Raw genomic sequence first — 17,643 nt, 5'->3', positions numbered from 1 at the left:
ATTGTAATTTGATTTTTTCTTTCGGACTAGATGATTTTTCTTACCCCCTCAAAGACTCTGTCGAGTCCTTCCCCGGTTCCACTGCATGTAGGAGTGGCGGCAATGGGTATGGGTCACGTGCCATTGTCAGCAAGCCCGAATCAGAGACTTACAGCCCCTGTTAATCTGTTCGATAATTTCTGACAAATTGAAACATGGCAGCAGAGCTATGTGTACGACCAAGTGAAATCACTAGACGTACTATTGGACCTCTAGACAAGCGCAAAAACACAACGCGCTGTCAGTCTTGTGCGAACCGACGGGTAAAGGTGCGGGCAATCAGCACTCTCCTTCAATGAGATTAGTCAAACTTACGCGACATGTACAGTGTGAGGGGGGAAAACCCTGCGAAAGATGTGTCCGGACAAAGAAGGTTTGTGAGCCGCAGCGGCTAGAGCAGACAGGAGTGAAATTCGTCCATATTCCGGGACATGTTTTGTCTTGTACAATTCCCATGCAAGTGAAGAAGCATAATGACTCCATGTATCTGGATCATTTCGCATCCTTTCTTCAGCGATGCCATTTTAGCAAAGAGTTTGCCACCACAAATGCAGATATAGTCACTATCATTGGCAAATACCCTCTGCTTTGGCATATCGCTATCGCAATCGGAGCTTTGGACGCCAGTAGGAAAGGCTCCATCAGATCATTTGGTGAGCATGAGTCTCCTCAGCATATTGCATTCCGGGCTTGCGGTAGATCAATACAAGATCTGCATTGGGCAATCTCAACGACAAATCCAGTCTTTAGGGATGACGTGTTTTGGAGCACATTTCTCCATGGTCTTTTTGAGGTATGATTTTATTCATAAAATCGAACATGCCACTAACCATCCACACAGCTGATGGCTGAAAAATCTGCCGATTCATTCGCAAAGCACATGGTTTTTGGTACATCCAAAATGCTGCTCTTGTTGGAACCAACAGATCCGCTTTCGCTATCCACGAGGAGCTTGATCGATGCTTTCTGGGTTCTTGAGACCAACAGAGCCATTCTTTATGGCGACAATATTTTAATTTCTCCAGACAAATGGCAGTGGAGTTCGACGCGAGAGAGCTGGCCAGATTCCATGAAGAAAATTCTCATGCTCATGGTACAAACTTCCGCATTTGCTAACAGGCAAGTCAATTTTACTAACTTGATTTATGGATGCCGCTAAACCTTTTAGGCTGTTTGACAAGGTTGAGAGTATTCCTCAAGAATTGAGATCCTTTGATCCTGGATTGGACTCTCTTGCCCTAAAAGGTCTCGAAATCAAAGAAAGACTTCTCAACTGGCAAGAAGGAAGCTATTTGGAAAGGCTACCGGTGGATCCTTTTACCAAATTGGCCGTCATCGTTCACCGCGCTCTTCTTTTATATCATTGCAGGAATTTCACTTTTTATTCATGCTGGATGACACGGACAATTCCTCAGCTTAACCAAAATGAGGTCGACAAACATGTCGCGACAATTTTGGATCTGTCTCAAAGTCTTCTCTCGGATACATTCATCACGGGAGTTCTCTTGTTATTTCCTTTGCGAATGGCCGGAGCCCACACTTTTGAGAGTCGTGCGCAGGAGGAAGTATCGATTACTATTCGCAAAATACGGCAAAAAGGCTTCATCGTTTCAGAGAGAATCGAAGTCGATTTGCAAGAGTTTTGGCATTACAAATTGGGGAAAGGAACGAAAGCGAATGAATGCGAGTGTGAGATATTGTGAATCCTGTTCCTGTGGTTCGAGCTCTTGGGGGCACGCAGGGATTCAAGGAACTTGGTGTACTCGTCGTCATTCCTTTGGAAGTCAAACAGTTGCTTGGTCATCGTGGTGCCAAAGGATGGGTGGTTTCTCTTTCCATAGCCGGGGCCATTGCCCTTTTATGCCCTATAAATATTTAGAATTGAGTAAACTTTTCCAATTATTTACATTTTCATTTGACCACCTGTTTGAGCCTAGACCGCGAGCTGTTATGTGGCATAACTACATGAGTGGTCATTCATTTGAGTCGTATCCAAAGTCAGGTCGCCGCTCCGAGCACGGTGCTAGATATTCCATCCATTGTCGGGAAGATACTTGATTCTTTGTATGTCTGCGGGCAAGGCTGCGCACATCCCGAGATTGCATTCAGCGCGCTGCCAGAAATGCGTCATCGGGGCTCTAGCAGAGAATGATATTTTTCATGCTATCGGATGAATGGCCTGTGGACTGGTTTGCGACGGAGACTCTATGTTTGACACATTAACGGACAATGGTTGCAAGTGATGTGGCCAGTCTACCGTCTTCCATCAACTTCAATCTAGGTACACTCAGCCCACTGAGCTATCCCTTTAGAACCAAACTCCCACCAGTGCCTGGGCCTAATTTTTTGCCACAACCCTTTTTTTGGAATAAATCCTTTTCCAGGGAAGTTTCCTCACTGTTCAAACCATATTAGCTGCACCGCCGTTCGAGGGAAGTAGTCCAAGCCGTGAGGGACACGTCACAGCTCTCATTCCCGCTTGTTCACGAAAAGCAGATAAACTTGGTTCGCGCAAGGTCTGCGATCTTGTATCAATAACTAAGAGTTTAGTGTGTATTAATATATATGACGCTCAAAAAACGCGGTCGCAATTCGGTTCCTCGATGGCCCTGGACAGTAAAACGATTCCACCGCAAGCTCCAGCAATATGACTGCCGGGCCGACATACTTGTCACATATGGTACCCCTTGCCAGACCGAGGTGCCTCACAGCTCGGTTTTCCTCTTCTTTCCGTCCTCTTTCCTCTTTTTAGACTCCAAGTGGTCGTCCTTGATATAATTGCAGTTCAACACGCCACGCTCCCGGTCCTTTTCACTGACCGGCACACCTTCGACTCTCTTGACTGTGTTCCCCTCAAGGTACATTATAAGGCCTCCAATGGCTGCGGCAATACAGGCTAACACCACGAAGAGGCCCGTGGACCAGCTGGGTCGGTCGTACCTATTCAAGGCCCACATGAAGCCACAGAGACAGCATTGAAGGAGCGTGTTCCACACCATGAGCCAGATGACCAGGTCGAGCTTCCACAGCTTGGTCGGCTGAGCCCGCACTCCAGTAAGAGGGGTGTCGGGAATCGTCTTCTCCGGGAAAGGAATCGCCGAGCGAGGCACTGCCTGTGACGGCTGCTCGTCAATATTCGTTGGTCCCAAGTTCACAGGAAGATCTGCGGAGCCCTCCAGCCTGAACCATCCTCTGTGAATACCCGCAAGACGACGTAGGGCTACCGGCTTGTGCAGCAACCGGTACTGTAGCAAAAAGTACAGATCTCGAAAACGCCAAGGTGCGAGTCCGAAGCCTGTTACGCAGAAGAGCGCATTCAGAATCTGCGAGTCGATTTCAGTCCATATCCGCCTTGGCGAGTTAATATCGTCGCATGTTGGGTGACACATAACTGGTACTGAAAGGTACGTTAGACAAGGCTCCGCGCCAACTGCTGAAAGACACTCACCAGCGTTGCACAGTAAAAGGAAGAGCATTCCACCCCATGCTACCACATTGAGGCCGTAGAGGGTGACGAAGAACCCCAAGGGCGTCAGAAAATAGTTCCAGAAGGCTAGACATCCTAGCTTCATCGATTGTGCAAAGGAGTGTTTTGGTGGGAACTGATACCCGCTGGGGAAAGGGATGGGAGCGGCAGGCTCCCCTTCCAGTTTGAAGGTCGCCTGGGATGTTGTGCTGATATTTGTTTTCGTTTCCTGGGTACCCTCTTCCGCGACCGGTAGGACGGTGTATGATTGCTCTGGCATCGTTCCGCTCGTCTCGGGCGGTTGTACAGTGGTGAGCTAATGGAGGAGGAAAGGGGCCGCGGCGCAGCTTGGCGCGAGAGGATTGACGATACGATTCCACTCGTCGCAGCGAAGAAACTCCAGCAACTCGCGAATGACCTAAGATCAGGGACGAGGTGTGCAAGCGCTCGCTGATTGAGGACGTCGCGGCTGGACGATTTATCGTTTCGTTCCGAGCATCGTCAGCCCTAGGCAGGTTTACGAGCGACTTCCGGTCTGACTTGCTGACATCCAAAATGAAGCGGGCACCCCGCCGCATCAAGAAACAATCGAGCGCACGTGGAAATGCGAGTCAGGGTCACTAGATACAACGCAACGAAGTGGAGCATCTGACTAAGAACGCGTGAACTTTGACGCTCCGGCTCTAACTTAACTGGCATCGAAAACAAAGTGGACACCGCCGTATTAGGAAATAATCGAGCGCACCTGGACATACAAGTCATGGCCACCACCAACGACATTTTTATATCACGCTTCTCCAGCGTAAAGCTAGTTGTATCTAACAATGTCCAGCCGAGGTGTGCGCGACAGTGTTGGCGTTACTGGTGAGTTGTTGGATTAACAGCGTGGGTTCGCAGGAGAGTAGCTGTCAAACGCTAACCCTCTACAAGCTGATGGCCGTATTACCATTGATATCAGCTCCGACCTGCACAAGCAATTTTCTGCATTGAAAAAGCTTCAAACATGTACGACACTGCTACCAACATCCGCATCCCAGTCAACGCCTATCAAAAGTCGCCCAAAGCTAAAACTTAATATCGTCATCCATTGCGTCGGAAGCCGTGGTGATGTCCAACCGTTTATTGCTTTGGGTAGCAGATTGCTAAAGGATGGCCATCGCATCCGTCTTGCGTCTCACGACTTATTTGCCGAGTCGACGCGCGCGTCTGGCATCGACTTCTTTCCGGTGGGAGGCGATCCGGCGGATCTGATGGCTTATATGGTCAAGAACCCAGGTCTCTTGCCCAGCATAGCGAGCCTGCTCAAGGGAGACGTCCAAAAAAATCGGTCTATGATTGCAGGTATGCTTCAGCGCTTCTGGAGGTCCTGTATTGATCGCGACCCAGTCACTGGGAAGCCGTTTGTTGCAGACGTCATCATAGCGAATCCCCCTAGCTTCGCTCACGTCCATTGTGCTGAAGCTACAGGCATATCCCTTCATATGGTGTTTACTATGCCTTGGACCAACACCAAGGCGTTTCCGCATCCTCTCGCTAATATCACACATTACAACGTTACAAGTAGAGAAACTGCCAACTTGATGTCGTACAGTATTGTCGAGTGGATGACATGGCAAGGGTAACAGCTTTTAAGAGATCGGTTCGCACTGATGCTAACTTCTGTTAGACTTCACGATGTCATCAACAGCTTCAGAAGATCGCTCGACCTTGAGCGTATTCCTTCATCGGCAGGTCCCAATCTTATTACGGAGCTTGCTGTCCCAGTTACTTACTGCTGGTCACGTTCCTTGATACCCAAGCCATCGGACTGGCCGGCCCACATTGGTAAGTCTGTTGCATTTGTATGAGATGCTAGGAAGCAGCTAATAGGTCAAGATATTTCTGGCTTCATATTCCGGGAACCTCCAGACTACACACCCCCTTCAGACTTAGACGCTTTCCTCTCCAGTGGACCGGCACCAGTTTACATAGGCTTCGGCAGCATCGTCATAGACAACCCCGAGCGCATGACACGCATTATCCTTGACGCGGTTCAGGCGACGGGCGTTCGCGCTATCATATCTAGAGGCTGGAGCAACCTCGGAGGCCCGCCAGTTGATGGTGTGATTTACATTGACGACTGCCCTCACGAGTGGCTCTTCCAACATGTTGCTGCAGTAGTGCACCACGGTGGTGCAGGGACAGTCGCATGCGGCCTCCGCAATGGGTGCCCTACTCTCGTTGTGCCCTTTTTTGGCGAGTGAGTAGCCCATGGGAGATCCATGATTGTAGACTAATCTCTTGTTAGTCAGCCTTTCTGGGGAGAATCCATCGCTTCTGCAGGCGCAGGGCCAAGACCAATTCACCATACGCAGCTGAATAAGGACAATTTAAGCGACGGTATCAGATTTTGCTTGAGCCCAGGTACGACGAAGGCCGCCAAGCTTATATCAGACAAGATAAGAGACGAGTCTGGTGCGGATGCTGCTGCTGCATCGTTTGGTGCGCATTTACCATACAAAGTTATGCAGTGTGATTTGCTCGAGGATCGTCCAGCCGCGTGGTCCTACCGCAAGCGCGGTCATCGTGTCAAACTCTCTGTCGCTGCAGCGGAGATGCTCATTCGAAACGGGTCAATCAAAGAGAAGCATTTGAAGCTGTGAGTATCCAACCATAGGTGATTATGACCCTGACGCGAGTGACTGTAAAGTTGACGTGGTTGAAGTTATAAGTCTTGCAAAATCGACATTGAGAGCCGGAGAGTCGGGCCCATATACGGACCCACCGCCGCTCTGATCCGTACAGTCGTTACGCTGTTCATGTTACTATTCAACATGGTCCTCAAGCCAGTACATACCTGGCGCAGCAGAGAAAGAGTGGAAACGGCCTCGACCAAAGACATACAACTCCGCCCGTTTAGTCGCTCGGGCTCTGGGCAACAGCAATCCAACGACGAAGAATCCTTGATACCAAAACAAAGGAGGAAAAACAAGGGCTTTCTCGCAGTCAAGAATTTGTTTCTTGTCATACTATCATTCCTGATGGCCGTGGTTGAGTTCGGCGTTTTGTCACCTCTCTACTGCTTCAAAGGCGGCATGGTTGACTTTGCCTTTGCTCTAGTCGAGGGACTGCGTGGCGCACCACAACTCTGGGGAGAGGAAAGGGTCAATTACGGGCCATTGCGGAACTGGATAGATGGGTTCAAATTCGCGGGGAAGTGCTTTTGGTTCGGATACATGGATGCCATTTGCGGCTTAGTGATGCACCCTTATGAGGGAGCTTACTATTCAGGGGTACTGGGATTCTTCACCGGGTCCCTCTTCGGGATCCTTGCTTTTATCGCAAAGATCGGTTCCTGTCAGTTTCTATTTGGGAACCATAACAGCATTCACTAACTGTGGTACCCAGCCTCGATAGGACTTTACGCGTATCCGGCCATAGGCATATCTCGGAGTATTTCGAAACTCTTTCGACAGCGGACCGCCAGGAAGTTGAGGAAATGTCGACTTTTGGAAGGAAAAGATCTTGTCCAACGGGCCCAGACTACACAACAGAAGCAAGAAGCAGTCATCCTCAAGTTTCGTGACATTATGGGGGAGTAGTTACAGTACATACAAATTGATTACGCCCGGTGGTTAGCCAGCCAATAGGACAACTATTTGCTTATTATAAAACTCCATTTCTCAACCGTGGACAAACTGATATTTAACGAATGGTCTACCTTGGACTCTAGGGATGCCGGCGGGGATGCATTATTATCTTCTGTCCGATCAACGAGAGTATCTTGTCGATCTAGCCCCACAATTAATACTCCTTCGTCCGGATCTTGCTCACCCTCATATGAGTTCAAGTAACTTGTAGGCACAGTAACCTACCCCTAGCAATATGGCGTTTTGCTGCTACTGTTCAGTCTGCGTCATCAAGAACAATAGCAGGATCTTTACCGCCAAGCTCCATGAAGATCGGCTTCAGGTATCCGGAGCAGAGTTGGCCAACAGTACGTCCAATAGCAGCACTTCCAATAAACTCCACCTTGCGGATAGCAGGATGGGCAATCATAGCTTCAGTCACCTTGGCGGCCATCTCCCATCTCGCTTGGAGATTATCAATGATGCCTTTGGGAAGACCTCCTCCTTCGAAAAGACTGACAAGGAGGAGGTGGAGCTTGGGGCAATGCTCCGAAGCTTTGAAGATGATCGAGCAATAAGAAACGACAATATCTTATCTCAACTGTGTGAAAAGAGTGGGAAGGCCCATGAAAGCGGGGAAGAAGAGATACTAATATCGGGAGAGTTCGGATATAACATTTACAACATAAGATCTTACTCTCATCTATAAACCTAGCGGCCCCACACTTAGCGGGGCAGAGGACGTGGGGAGGAATTACCCTTTTGGCCAGGGGTGTGGGCATATGCGCTTAAAGTCTTTTGGTGAAATTTCGAGGTTTGGGGCTCAAATTTATATCAAGAAGACTTCAATACTTGTTTGCCTGTGGCTACCATACCTATTATTATTTTTCTCATTCCTCACTTCTCACTTTCTGAAACCCAAGCCTTTGAATCAATTTGAATAGAGCCTCTTCAAATGCTCTCCTGGGGTTTTCGCTACCTGCAGCAAAGCGACACCCAATATGAAAAGGCTCGATGTGAATCAGCCTGGAACGGGTGTGTGCCAGATCGCTACTCGGAGCTGATTGACTACCCCAAGAATGACGACCACATTCAACATATCGTTATTTACGCCAAAGATAAAAAGAATGGTCATCGGAACAAAATCCGGTGTATGTGAATAGGATTCAAGTGGATTCACGCTAGAGGTCATCCCTGAACTCATTGAAGAGTTGTGGCAAGATTTTGGCCAAATCTAAATCAAATATAAAATCAGTCGTTAAATCAGCTAATTACCAAAAGATAGTAGACTCACGGGGCATCTCAGTGCCACAATGTACACAAATGTCATGGGCAACGCTTTCGGGGATGCCTGGTCCAAGCCAAAACCTGGATCTCATCTCCCGGGTGCCATCCGCTTTACGGCGAATTTGATGAATAAGATGGGAGACTCCATCGAAACCATCCGTTATGTGTGCTATGAAGCATTTCAGAAAAGTTCATTTGGCAAATGATTATGAGAATATACCTCCAATTCCCACCCGAGCTACTACCATAGTCTCAATGCCGAGAGCTGGCCACATGGACTTGTCGATTCCTAGTTCAATCGGATCGATAAAGGCGACGGTGACTTTTGCATGGTCGCCACCGATATATTCATCGATGAAAGAAAACGTGTTGTAATATCGCTCTGCAAAGGATTTGTTTGCGATATCCACGGCTTCTGAGTGGCGTCAAGAGTATTGGTGGGCAGTCGGATACCAAAGTTTGTACCTGTGAAGTCATTTATTCAGCTGAGAAAGATTGCCTAAATGCCGATATAGCTATGGCGCATCTTAATTTGACAGAATAAATCTCACCTAGCAGATTCAACAGAGTGCCATGCAAACCACCAGTCATAGGCCTCTCCAGTTACTAAAAATGAACGTCCTACTCATTTGATATATTCACTATGTAGTTAATCTTCGCTTTCTGGATCAAAAGTTAAAATATAATCTCGATTATGATAAACCACGAAGAAATCTAAAGAATATCGACTGGAACATCAACGAACTTATCCCGAACATAATCCACGAAGCCCTTTCCAAATCCATCTAGGCGGCTAGAACTACTCACACCACGGCCCAGAATACCATAAACAACAAAGTGGACTGCATGGATACGAGGGAACTCAACACGCTCGATGAAAAAGCTATCATGCCAGTCTTTACCGAGGAGTTGGCGCATGCGGTCTATGGTCATATAATCCCGGAGCCAGGGCCAGTGAGCGGGGTTTGTAGGGAAGAATCCCACGTTGAGGTTTCCTCCCTTGTCACCCGATCGACCGAGGGCGACATCTCCGAGGCGCATCTGTTTATTTTCGCAGTTGTATGTTTGTGGGTCTTTAGGGTCGTAGCTCTCCCGAATGCCAAGTTCCTCGTATAGAGGTGGATGGCCGGTTTCGAAGGAGATCTTGTCGGATCCGTCGATGAAGTTGATCTTCTCATTGATATCTGACTGCTTGATCATTGCAGGATAGTAGGCAAGGAAAGGTCGGGGAATTGCGGTTCGCATATCCAATGAGGCATGGAAGCCTTTATTGAAAACCCGTTGTTAGCCTTGGTTGCTTCTTGAAGAATGAAGAGACGCAAGAAGTTTTGCGCGTACCGGAGAAATGTCTTAGAGAGATGTTTCCCATCGCCTTTGTTACAGCGAGGACAGTTGCTTGATTGTGAGAGGTATAGTAAACTCGAAGGTAGCTCGTGCTCTCCAGCTGAGAGCTCGGGTTTTCAGCGGGAACTCCAACTCTAAAGTGAAAATTAGCATCATGCCAAGGCCGACTGGGAAGAAGAGGAGTTGCTCAGTTTCCCACCTTTGGAATTCCAAGGTTTCTAGATCTTTCATGGCTTCTGCCGGAATTAGATAACGGAGTTGTTTATCGATAAGGTCCCATTTCTTGGCAGTGGCATATCCAGTTGCGTTGAGCAGAAGCTGGGCCTCATATCCTCCTTGATAAAAGACAGCACACTTGGTGGTTGATGGTGGCGGGGCTCCTCGAACGCCTGATACGCGCACACTGTAGTTATCGACTGTCAGTTCAAGTATTCTACAATGAAAAAGTCATTGCGATGCCCGCTAACAGCTCACATACCGATCCTTTCCGGAGTCTTCAACGACTAGGTCGGCAATATGGGCGCTGACATCACTGTTGAGGTAGGTGGTTCCTTGCAGCTCGTATAAGAACTGACAGCGGACGGTATCCACGTTGATAAAGCCGTCTGTTCCGGGATGTTTCGTAATAATGCATGTGCCATCGGTGGCAATTTCGGCGATGGGGAAGCCTGGGGCCACCAGGCTGTCCAGGTCATACTTATCGAAACCAGCAAAGTTGCCACCAGTTACGTACGCCGAGCACTCAATAAGATGACCTGCGATCAGAGATCCTGCTATCTGATCGTAATCAGTCTCGGCCCAATCATGCCAGAACCAAGCAGCGGCAATCACGGGGCTGGCATCTGCCACTCGTCCACAGATGATAATATCAGCGCCACGTCGAAGACCATCGACAATTCCACGAGCTCCAAGATACGCATGCGCAGAGACCATGGGAACCGGAGTGCCGTCATTGTGAAGGAAGGCATAAGTGAGCTCATCTGGGACGGTGGAGGGGTTGCGTGAGTCCAGATGAAGCAGTTCGTGCTTTGTGGTTGGCATATTGGGACCGAGAGAGTGATACAAATCGTCGCCTGAGAGATAGGCGACGCGCAGATTGAGCCTCTTCTCAAAAGCCTAGTCATCCCAAATTTCGGTGAGTGAAACTACTGGCCAGACGTTGACCGGGTGAGAACCGTTCACTTACCAGCGCCTCTACTTTCAATGCAAGGGCCTCGGGATCCAAAGCGCCACCGTTAATCACCACCCGGATGCCTTTTTGGGCAATTATATCGATCGTCTGTTGAATGCCCTCCCATGCGGATGGTTCATAGCCCGGATGGTGTCCAATCCTCCAAGCCTGTGCGTTGTTGGCCAAATTGACCTCTGAATCCATTCTTTCAGCTTTCTTGCCGATAGATTATTGGAAAGAAGTGGCTTGGAATGGACGTACCTGCAAGATAATCACCGGTGATGAAGTCGACATCGCCCAACGTCGCCTGGCGGTACATCTCGCGAGGGGGATCACCTGTCATGCAAGAGTTAGAAACCGAGGAAACTCAACTTGAGCATGTAGATATACCGTGATAGCCGGAGCAGTTGGCTACTCGTACAGGTCGTGCTTCAATAGAACGCGGCATTTTGACGGCGGGGAATCCCAATCTGGTCTGCGTCAGTATAGAACTACCCGAAATGAGTATAGGATTGCATACCTTTGTGGTTTAAAATAGGCAAATAGGCCAGAGAGTTGAACCAAAAGGAGGTTCGCCAGGCGATATATGTCTCGGGCTGTTCTTATGTGCTTAAGTTCCAAAGTTCCAATCAGGAAGAGGTTTGGGTAGAGCCCCACGGAATTCCGTGGCCCGTGGACCTCCGCCCATTTTCCACAGCGGGGTCGTGGAACGCTAATACGCCTCTCCACTCGGAACTCGGCTAGGGCTGGTGTGGAAGTTAATGATCCAACTCCGTGAAGAAAGGGGGAAACGTTGATGTACTCCAATAAACTAGAAGCCTGTGATTCAAAGGTACCAACTAAGATCGGGTTTAAAATGATGTTACTCGGGACAAGCGAAAATACGACATACCCTCTGGCGGGTAGATTGGGGGGTATTTGCTCTATTGTTAGAAGCGATAGACTAAATCTTTTGGCAGATCCAACTATGAGACCGAGGTGAAAAAAAAAAAAGAAGGCTCGTTTCAAAGTTTGGCTGGTGCAGGGGAGTTCGGCAATTCTTCCCGTGGCCCGCGGAACAAGTACCCCACGGCCCCTCATTTTGCCAATATATTCGGTTAACTTTCTCCTTCGGCGTCTTCTATGCCATCTTTGTTTTTTTGTTTTTTTCTTTTCTCTCGGCCGTCAGGATCTGATCAACACCCATCAGTCCCGTCCCGCCTACTATTTTGGTTTCCCACGAAACAATTTCCGGCACGGATGTGTACGGCCCGGGCACATTTATTGACAAGAAGATCCTCCCCGTGCCCGAAGATGCCAAACGGGTATTTGAACTCCTCGCTTCACAAACACCTGGCTTCACCAAAAACAAGGCTGCATGGGATACAGTCCATTTTGAGGGGCTAACCAAGCCCATGATCCCGGGGCCCATCAAGTTCTCCGTTACGGCATCAGCTCTCCATGCTATGGCAGGCCTGGTTGCCAACGAGTTGCTGGAACTTCGTGATGGAAAGGCTGTCACAGACAGCAAAGTCACGGTTGACACTGATCACGCTGGGCTTTGGCTTGGCTCGGTGTTCATCACTTACATCGATGGCTTGGATATGTCGGCCTTGATGCAATCGGGGAAAATGGGCTCCTTGTTCCCGCGGAACTATGAGCGCGGCTTTGGTCAGGGCATTGCGGGTCGAGCCACAGCGATCAATCAGACAAAGGACCCTAAAGTCTGGTATCAGTTGCATGGTTCTTTGGACGCGGAGAAAACCCTCGAATCTATGGGGATTGACTCCAGCGTGAAGTTTGACAAGCCCCAGGAATACTATGACTACATTCAGAAGCATGTTATTCAGTGGAGTCCGGACGAGCTTGAGATCCACAACGTGCGCCACGGTTTATGTGGAAGTATTTGCTACTCGCCCGAAGGTTGGAGAAAGACGGAAATGGGAAAGCGACTGAACAGCCACCCCTTGGTCAATGTCGCCGAGCAAACGTACGCCAAGTCCACGCCGCCGATCCCTCTACTCAAGGATCTCCCTGATCGTCGGCCGCTTGCTGGCATCAAGGTCCTGGAGATGGTTTGAATTATTGCCGGTCCCCAAATCGGCGTTACGCTGGCCTCCTATGGAGCCGACGTCGTTCGAGTGAATTGCAGTAGACTGGTCGATCTTAATGTAAGTTGCACCTCATGTTCCACTATAAGATTAGAACATATGACTGACAATATACCCATTATGCAGGTCTTGCAACTTGTGTTGAATGCGGGGAAACGGACCATCGACCTTGACATTACCAAATCGGAAGACATGACTCGTCTCCACGAGCTCCTTGCCGACGCCGATATCTTCATTCAAGGATTCCGGATGGAATCGTTGAAGAGGAAGGGTCTCGGCCTTCATGATCTTCTGGAAATGGCCACAAAGAGAGACAAGGGAATTATTTATGTTGACGAAAACACCTATGGGCCAGATGGTCCGTTCCATGCGCGCCCTGGCTGGCAGCAGATTGGAGATGCTGCATCTGGCAGCTCATATATCATGGGTCGGTCCCAGGGACATGAAGAAGGAAAGAGCGTGTTGCCGCCTCTTCCGGCATCTGACATGGTTACTGGCATTGTGGGCGCGTTGGCAGCCATGATGGCGGTCCGCGACCGCGCGATCAAGGGTGGCTCATACCACGTCACAAGCTCTCTGGTTGCTGCAGATGCTACTGCACTGGAACAGGAGGTTGGATTGTACCCGCTCGATGTTGTTGCAGAGACTGCTAAGCGGCTTTCTTTCCCTGACACTACTCCGGACCAGTATGTCTCAGACATTCTGGCCTCGGTTGTGAACGGGTGGAAGAAGGCTCTTCCTGGTTATTTGTATGAAGACTCGAAGTTAATGACCACCTTTGAAGGAGGATTTTGGGGACGCCAGACAATTCTGAAGCCTGTGGCGCGACTTGACGATGATGAATCAACACCGAGGTGGACCTCTCCGCCTGTGCCACACTGCTACCATGACCGCTCAACAACTTGGCTATGAAAATACACACCTCGGGATATGATGTGTCTTGCCTAGAGCAATATATTATATGGTTGTATATATTTCAGTGAGAGACTAATGTGCCATAAAAATGTTGAAGATTTAAGCCCTCATCCCAAGGCGCCAACACTGAGGATAGTTACGTGCTTAGTAATAACAAACAATGGTCTAACGTAGTTCCCGGCCAAGCGAGACACCCGGCCATACGAGACACCCCATCTAAAATCGCGTCTTCCTACCCAGCTACCTTCTTCCACTAACTACCATGCCACCAATTCGCTCTGAATCTCAGCAGAAATTGGCCAATCAGGAGGGCAAGATCTTATTAGCCCTTGACGATATTAAACATGGCCGTATCAAATCTATCCGCGCAGCAGCGAAGCTATACGAAATACCGCCTGCTACACTACACCACCGCGCCCAGGGGCGCCTTTCACGCGTCGATCAACGCGTACCTACCCATAAATTGACCCAATACGAAGAGGATTCGCTTACTGAGTGGATTATCTCTATGGATTCGCGTGGAGCAGCGCCTAGGCCATCTACTGTGCGAGATATGGCCAATATCCTACTAGCTACGCGCGGTAGCCACCCTCCACCTACAGTTGGCAAAAATTGGCTATCAACCTTTATCAAACGTCGCGAAGAGCTTCGCTCGCGCTTCTCGAAGCGTTACGACTACCAGCGCGCCCTAAACGAAGACCCTAAATCCCTACGTGCGTGGTTTGCGACCGTGCAGCGGGTTATCGATGAGAACGGTATACAATCGGAGGATATCTACAACTTTGATGAGACAGGATTTGCAATAGGTCTTATATCTACGCAGAAGGTAGTTACGCGATCAGATTACTACGGTCGGCGTCATCTTCTACAGCCAGGAAATCGCGAATGGGTTACTGCTATCGAAGCAATCTGCGCAGATGGCTATTCGCTACCGCCCTGTATTATCTTTAAAGGCAAAGTTGCTATCACAGGGTGGTTTGACGACCTACCAAAAGATTGGCGATTAGAGGTATCGAATAATGGCTGGACTACCGATGAGATAGGCCTACGCTGGCTAGAAAGAATCTTTATCCCCTTTACCAATTCGCCCGTACGCGGGCGATTTCGGTTACTGATTCTTGACGGCTATGGTAGCCACCTTACGCCTCATTTCGACCGAATCTGCGCAGATAACGATATTATCCCTCTTTGTATGCCTTCGCACTCATCGCATCTACTACAGCCGCTTAATATAGGATGCTTTGCACCGCTTAAGCGTGCGTACGGTCGCTTTGTAAGCGATCTTGCGCGTAGGGGTTATAACTATATCGAGAAGATTGATTTCTTGATTGACTACCAACGCGCGCGGCTAGAAGCCTTTCAACTAGCTACTATCCAAAATAGCTTCGCAGCTAGTGGCCTAGTGCCAGTTAATGCAGAGAGAGTGCTTAATAAGCTTAATATCTCTCTACGAACACCATCACCACTAAGCAGCCGGCCAAGCAGCAGATCTAGCCAGTTCACGCCAAAGACGCCTAGAACCGTCGTTCAGCTACTAAAGCAAGCTTCGATGCTTAAGGATCTGCTAAAGCAGCGGTCAAATAGCCCTCCAAGCCCATCAAAAACCATACTAGATCAGATTATCAAGGGCCACTGCATATCGCTACACAACACCGCATTACTAGCGCAGGATAATACGAATTTACGCGCTGCAAACGAGAGGATCAAGAAGAAGCGTAATCGATCGACTAGGCAGATACCCTGCGAAGAGGGTTTAACCGTCGAGGAGGGCCTACAGCTAATTACGCAGCTAGGTTTGCCAGCAGAAGCACCTGCGGTAGAATCGCATGTGCAGGGCGAATTGCCTATTCAGGCAGATCAGCCAGCTAAAAGGGCTCCGCCAAGGTGTAGTGGATGCAGGGAGATTGGGCACAGGATCAATACATGTAAGAATCGCTATATTTAAATTAATTAATGCGTTTTCGTTGAGATAGTCGATTTTGAAATTTCGTAATGGGGTTTGGTGTCTCGTATGGCCGGGTGTCTCGCTTGGCCGGGAACTACGTTAGTTCCAGGCAGCTTTTCTCTATTCCGCTTAGCTCCTCTGGCGAAGGAACGGTATTTTTGTCATTTCGTAAAGGATACTTCTCTCAAGGTGCGATTTTGTAGCAATTCCTTTGTTAGCTGCCATTGATCTTCATAAGCTAGTTGCACCCCCGTTTAGCATCAATTGTTCCTGGCCCCGGCGCTACCATCCTCCGATCGATTTCATTGACGCTTCTGCTTCACATCGTTCATGTCAGCAGTGGCAGTACCCTGCTCTAAATTCCGCCGTCTCACACAGTCTTCCACCGCTTTCTTTAAACCTTCCTCGAGCCCAACCAACGGCTTATACCCGAGCCTTTTCTTCGCCTTATCGATACAGAAGTATCTCGTCATGCAGCTGAGGCGGACCTTGGTCCTTGTCAGAGATGGTTCGCCTAGCCCAAATGCCCAGAACACCCACTCCAATAGGCCCGCCAATAGTAATGCCCACGGTCGAGTAATCACCCACACCTGATCCGGCCGCGTTGTATCCCCGGCGAGACCCCAAACCAGCCGCGTGAAGTCCCAGAAGTATCGAGGCTCACCGTTTGTGATGAAAAAAGCTTCTCCATCCACTCTAGCGTCATCTCCAGGCGTGTCATTCTGGAATCTGGCTAGCGCGACAGCAGCAAGGTAATGCGCGTGCGCCACGTTCGTGTTCTCGGTAAAGTCGAATAGGTTTCTATTATTACCAATTTGTACCTTTGTCTGGCCTCGGAAATAAACGTTCAACATCCCAGGTAACAAGACGAGGTCGCCGACCCCGAAGATACCAGAGGGGCGAATGGCGCAGGTCAGGAAGTGCTGATGGCCGTCTTTCGCTCGGTAGTTTTGTGTCAGGACATATAACTCCGCAAGGGCTTTAGTATTCACGTAAAATTCCGGTTGTTTGTCACCGACTATCACAGGAAATGTCTCGTCGGCATTCTTCAGATCGGCCGTGCCGTCGGTGACGACGCTCGCGGAGCTCGTGTACACGAAGAATCGGGTTCCGGATTCTTTTGCGATTTGGATCAAGGTCTTGGTGCCCTCCACGTTAACTTTGTACAAGATATGGTTTGGGGCATCGAATTTGGGACTGGCGGCGTGGATCACTACGTCGGGTTTCACGTCTTGGAAGATTCGGCGGATTGCATCAGAGTTGGTAAGGTCTCCAATGTGATACGTAACACCCTCGAGATGACGAAGAGGCTGTCGAAGATCAATAGAGTGAAGATGTTCGCAGCCACGCTGCGAGAAGAGCTGGAGGATCTGGCTAGCGAGACCGCCGCTGCCACCGGTGACGAGGACCGTGCCTAGGCTCAGGGAATTTTCCTCGGGCATGGCCATTGTTGTTGTCGGCTTGTATGTTAGAATAAGAGTATTAGTAGATTGTAGACAAAGTCAGGGAGAATTATGGAGAGGTGGTGTAAGAGCCTCGAGCACACGACAGAATTGTGCAAAAAAAGGAGTAAGCACTAATTACCGGAGCAAACTGTGCCGACGCAAGCCGGGCGCACAGCCTAACTGATGTACAGGGATCATTCCAAAACGCCATACCTAGTGGCGGGACGCCTGAAGATGGCAAACTGAGGCATTGAAAACTGCGCGTGACTTCGGCCTGTTTCATAGTCCATCTCCGACCTACGGTGCCTCAAATTTATGACCCGGCCAGAAACA

At 49.2% G+C, this 17,643-nt stretch overlaps 6 protein-coding genes across 6 annotated transcripts; 3 read left to right on the top strand and 3 right to left on the bottom strand.

The window, feature by feature from the left end:
* Positions 1–2,744: 2,744 nt before the first annotated feature.
* N7498_007594 (DUF2985 domain-containing protein) lies at positions 2,745–3,785 on the bottom strand (the record flags this gene model as incomplete). Its single annotated transcript, XM_058454656.1, has 2 exons — positions 2,745–3,436; positions 3,488–3,785. 2 exons carry the CDS (start codon positions 3,783–3,785, stop codon positions 2,745–2,747), a joined length of 990 nt encoding a protein of 329 aa, XP_058306905.1.
* Positions 3,786–4,329: 544 nt separating this feature from the next.
* Positions 4,330–7,086, top strand: N7498_007593 (glycosyltransferase; the record flags this gene model as incomplete). The annotated part of the gene is made up of 7 exons (XM_058454655.1): positions 4,330–4,369; positions 4,436–5,123; positions 5,172–5,329; positions 5,381–5,744; positions 5,793–6,143; positions 6,210–6,841; positions 6,893–7,086. The coding sequence occupies 7 exons, from the start codon at positions 4,330–4,332 to the stop codon at positions 7,084–7,086; spliced, it is 2,427 nt and encodes an 808-aa protein (XP_058306904.1).
* Positions 7,087–8,068: 982 nt separating this feature from the next.
* N7498_007592 (FAD binding domain-containing protein) lies at positions 8,069–8,606 on the top strand (the record flags this gene model as incomplete). The annotated part of the gene is made up of 2 exons (XM_058454654.1): positions 8,069–8,264; positions 8,395–8,606. The coding sequence occupies 2 exons, from the start codon at positions 8,069–8,071 to the stop codon at positions 8,604–8,606; spliced, it is 408 nt and encodes a 135-aa protein (XP_058306903.1).
* A 508-nt stretch (positions 8,607–9,114) lies between these two features.
* On the bottom strand, positions 9,115–11,363 carry N7498_007591 (acyclic terpene utilization AtuA family protein; the record flags this gene model as incomplete). The annotated part of the gene is made up of 7 exons (XM_058454653.1): positions 9,115–9,665; positions 9,739–9,878; positions 9,944–10,147; positions 10,223–10,860; positions 10,931–11,109; positions 11,177–11,251; positions 11,306–11,363. The coding sequence occupies 7 exons, from the start codon at positions 11,361–11,363 to the stop codon at positions 9,115–9,117; spliced, it is 1,845 nt and encodes a 614-aa protein (XP_058306902.1).
* Positions 11,364–12,037: 674 nt separating this feature from the next.
* Positions 12,038–13,917, top strand: N7498_007590 (CoA-transferase family III; the record flags this gene model as incomplete). Its single annotated transcript, XM_058454652.1, has 3 exons — positions 12,038–12,048; positions 12,105–12,969; positions 13,132–13,917. 3 exons carry the CDS (start codon positions 12,038–12,040, stop codon positions 13,915–13,917), a joined length of 1,662 nt encoding a protein of 553 aa, XP_058306901.1.
* A 2,250-nt stretch (positions 13,918–16,167) lies between these two features.
* Positions 16,168–17,313, bottom strand: N7498_007589 (C-3 sterol dehydrogenase/C-4 decarboxylase family protein; the record flags this gene model as incomplete). Its single annotated transcript, XM_058454651.1, has 1 exon — positions 16,168–17,313. The coding sequence occupies one exon, from the start codon at positions 17,311–17,313 to the stop codon at positions 16,168–16,170; it is 1,146 nt and encodes a 381-aa protein (XP_058306900.1).
* Between the last annotated feature and the right edge of the window lie 330 nt (positions 17,314–17,643).

This window comes from Penicillium cinerascens (genome assembly GCF_028974065.1).
Source record: "Penicillium cinerascens strain IBT 15544 chromosome Unknown contig_9_segment0_segment0, whole genome shotgun sequence".
Classification (NCBI taxonomy): Eukaryota; Fungi; Ascomycota; class Eurotiomycetes; order Eurotiales; family Aspergillaceae; genus Penicillium; species Penicillium cinerascens.
This window is presented reverse-complemented; position numbering and strand designations above follow the sequence as displayed.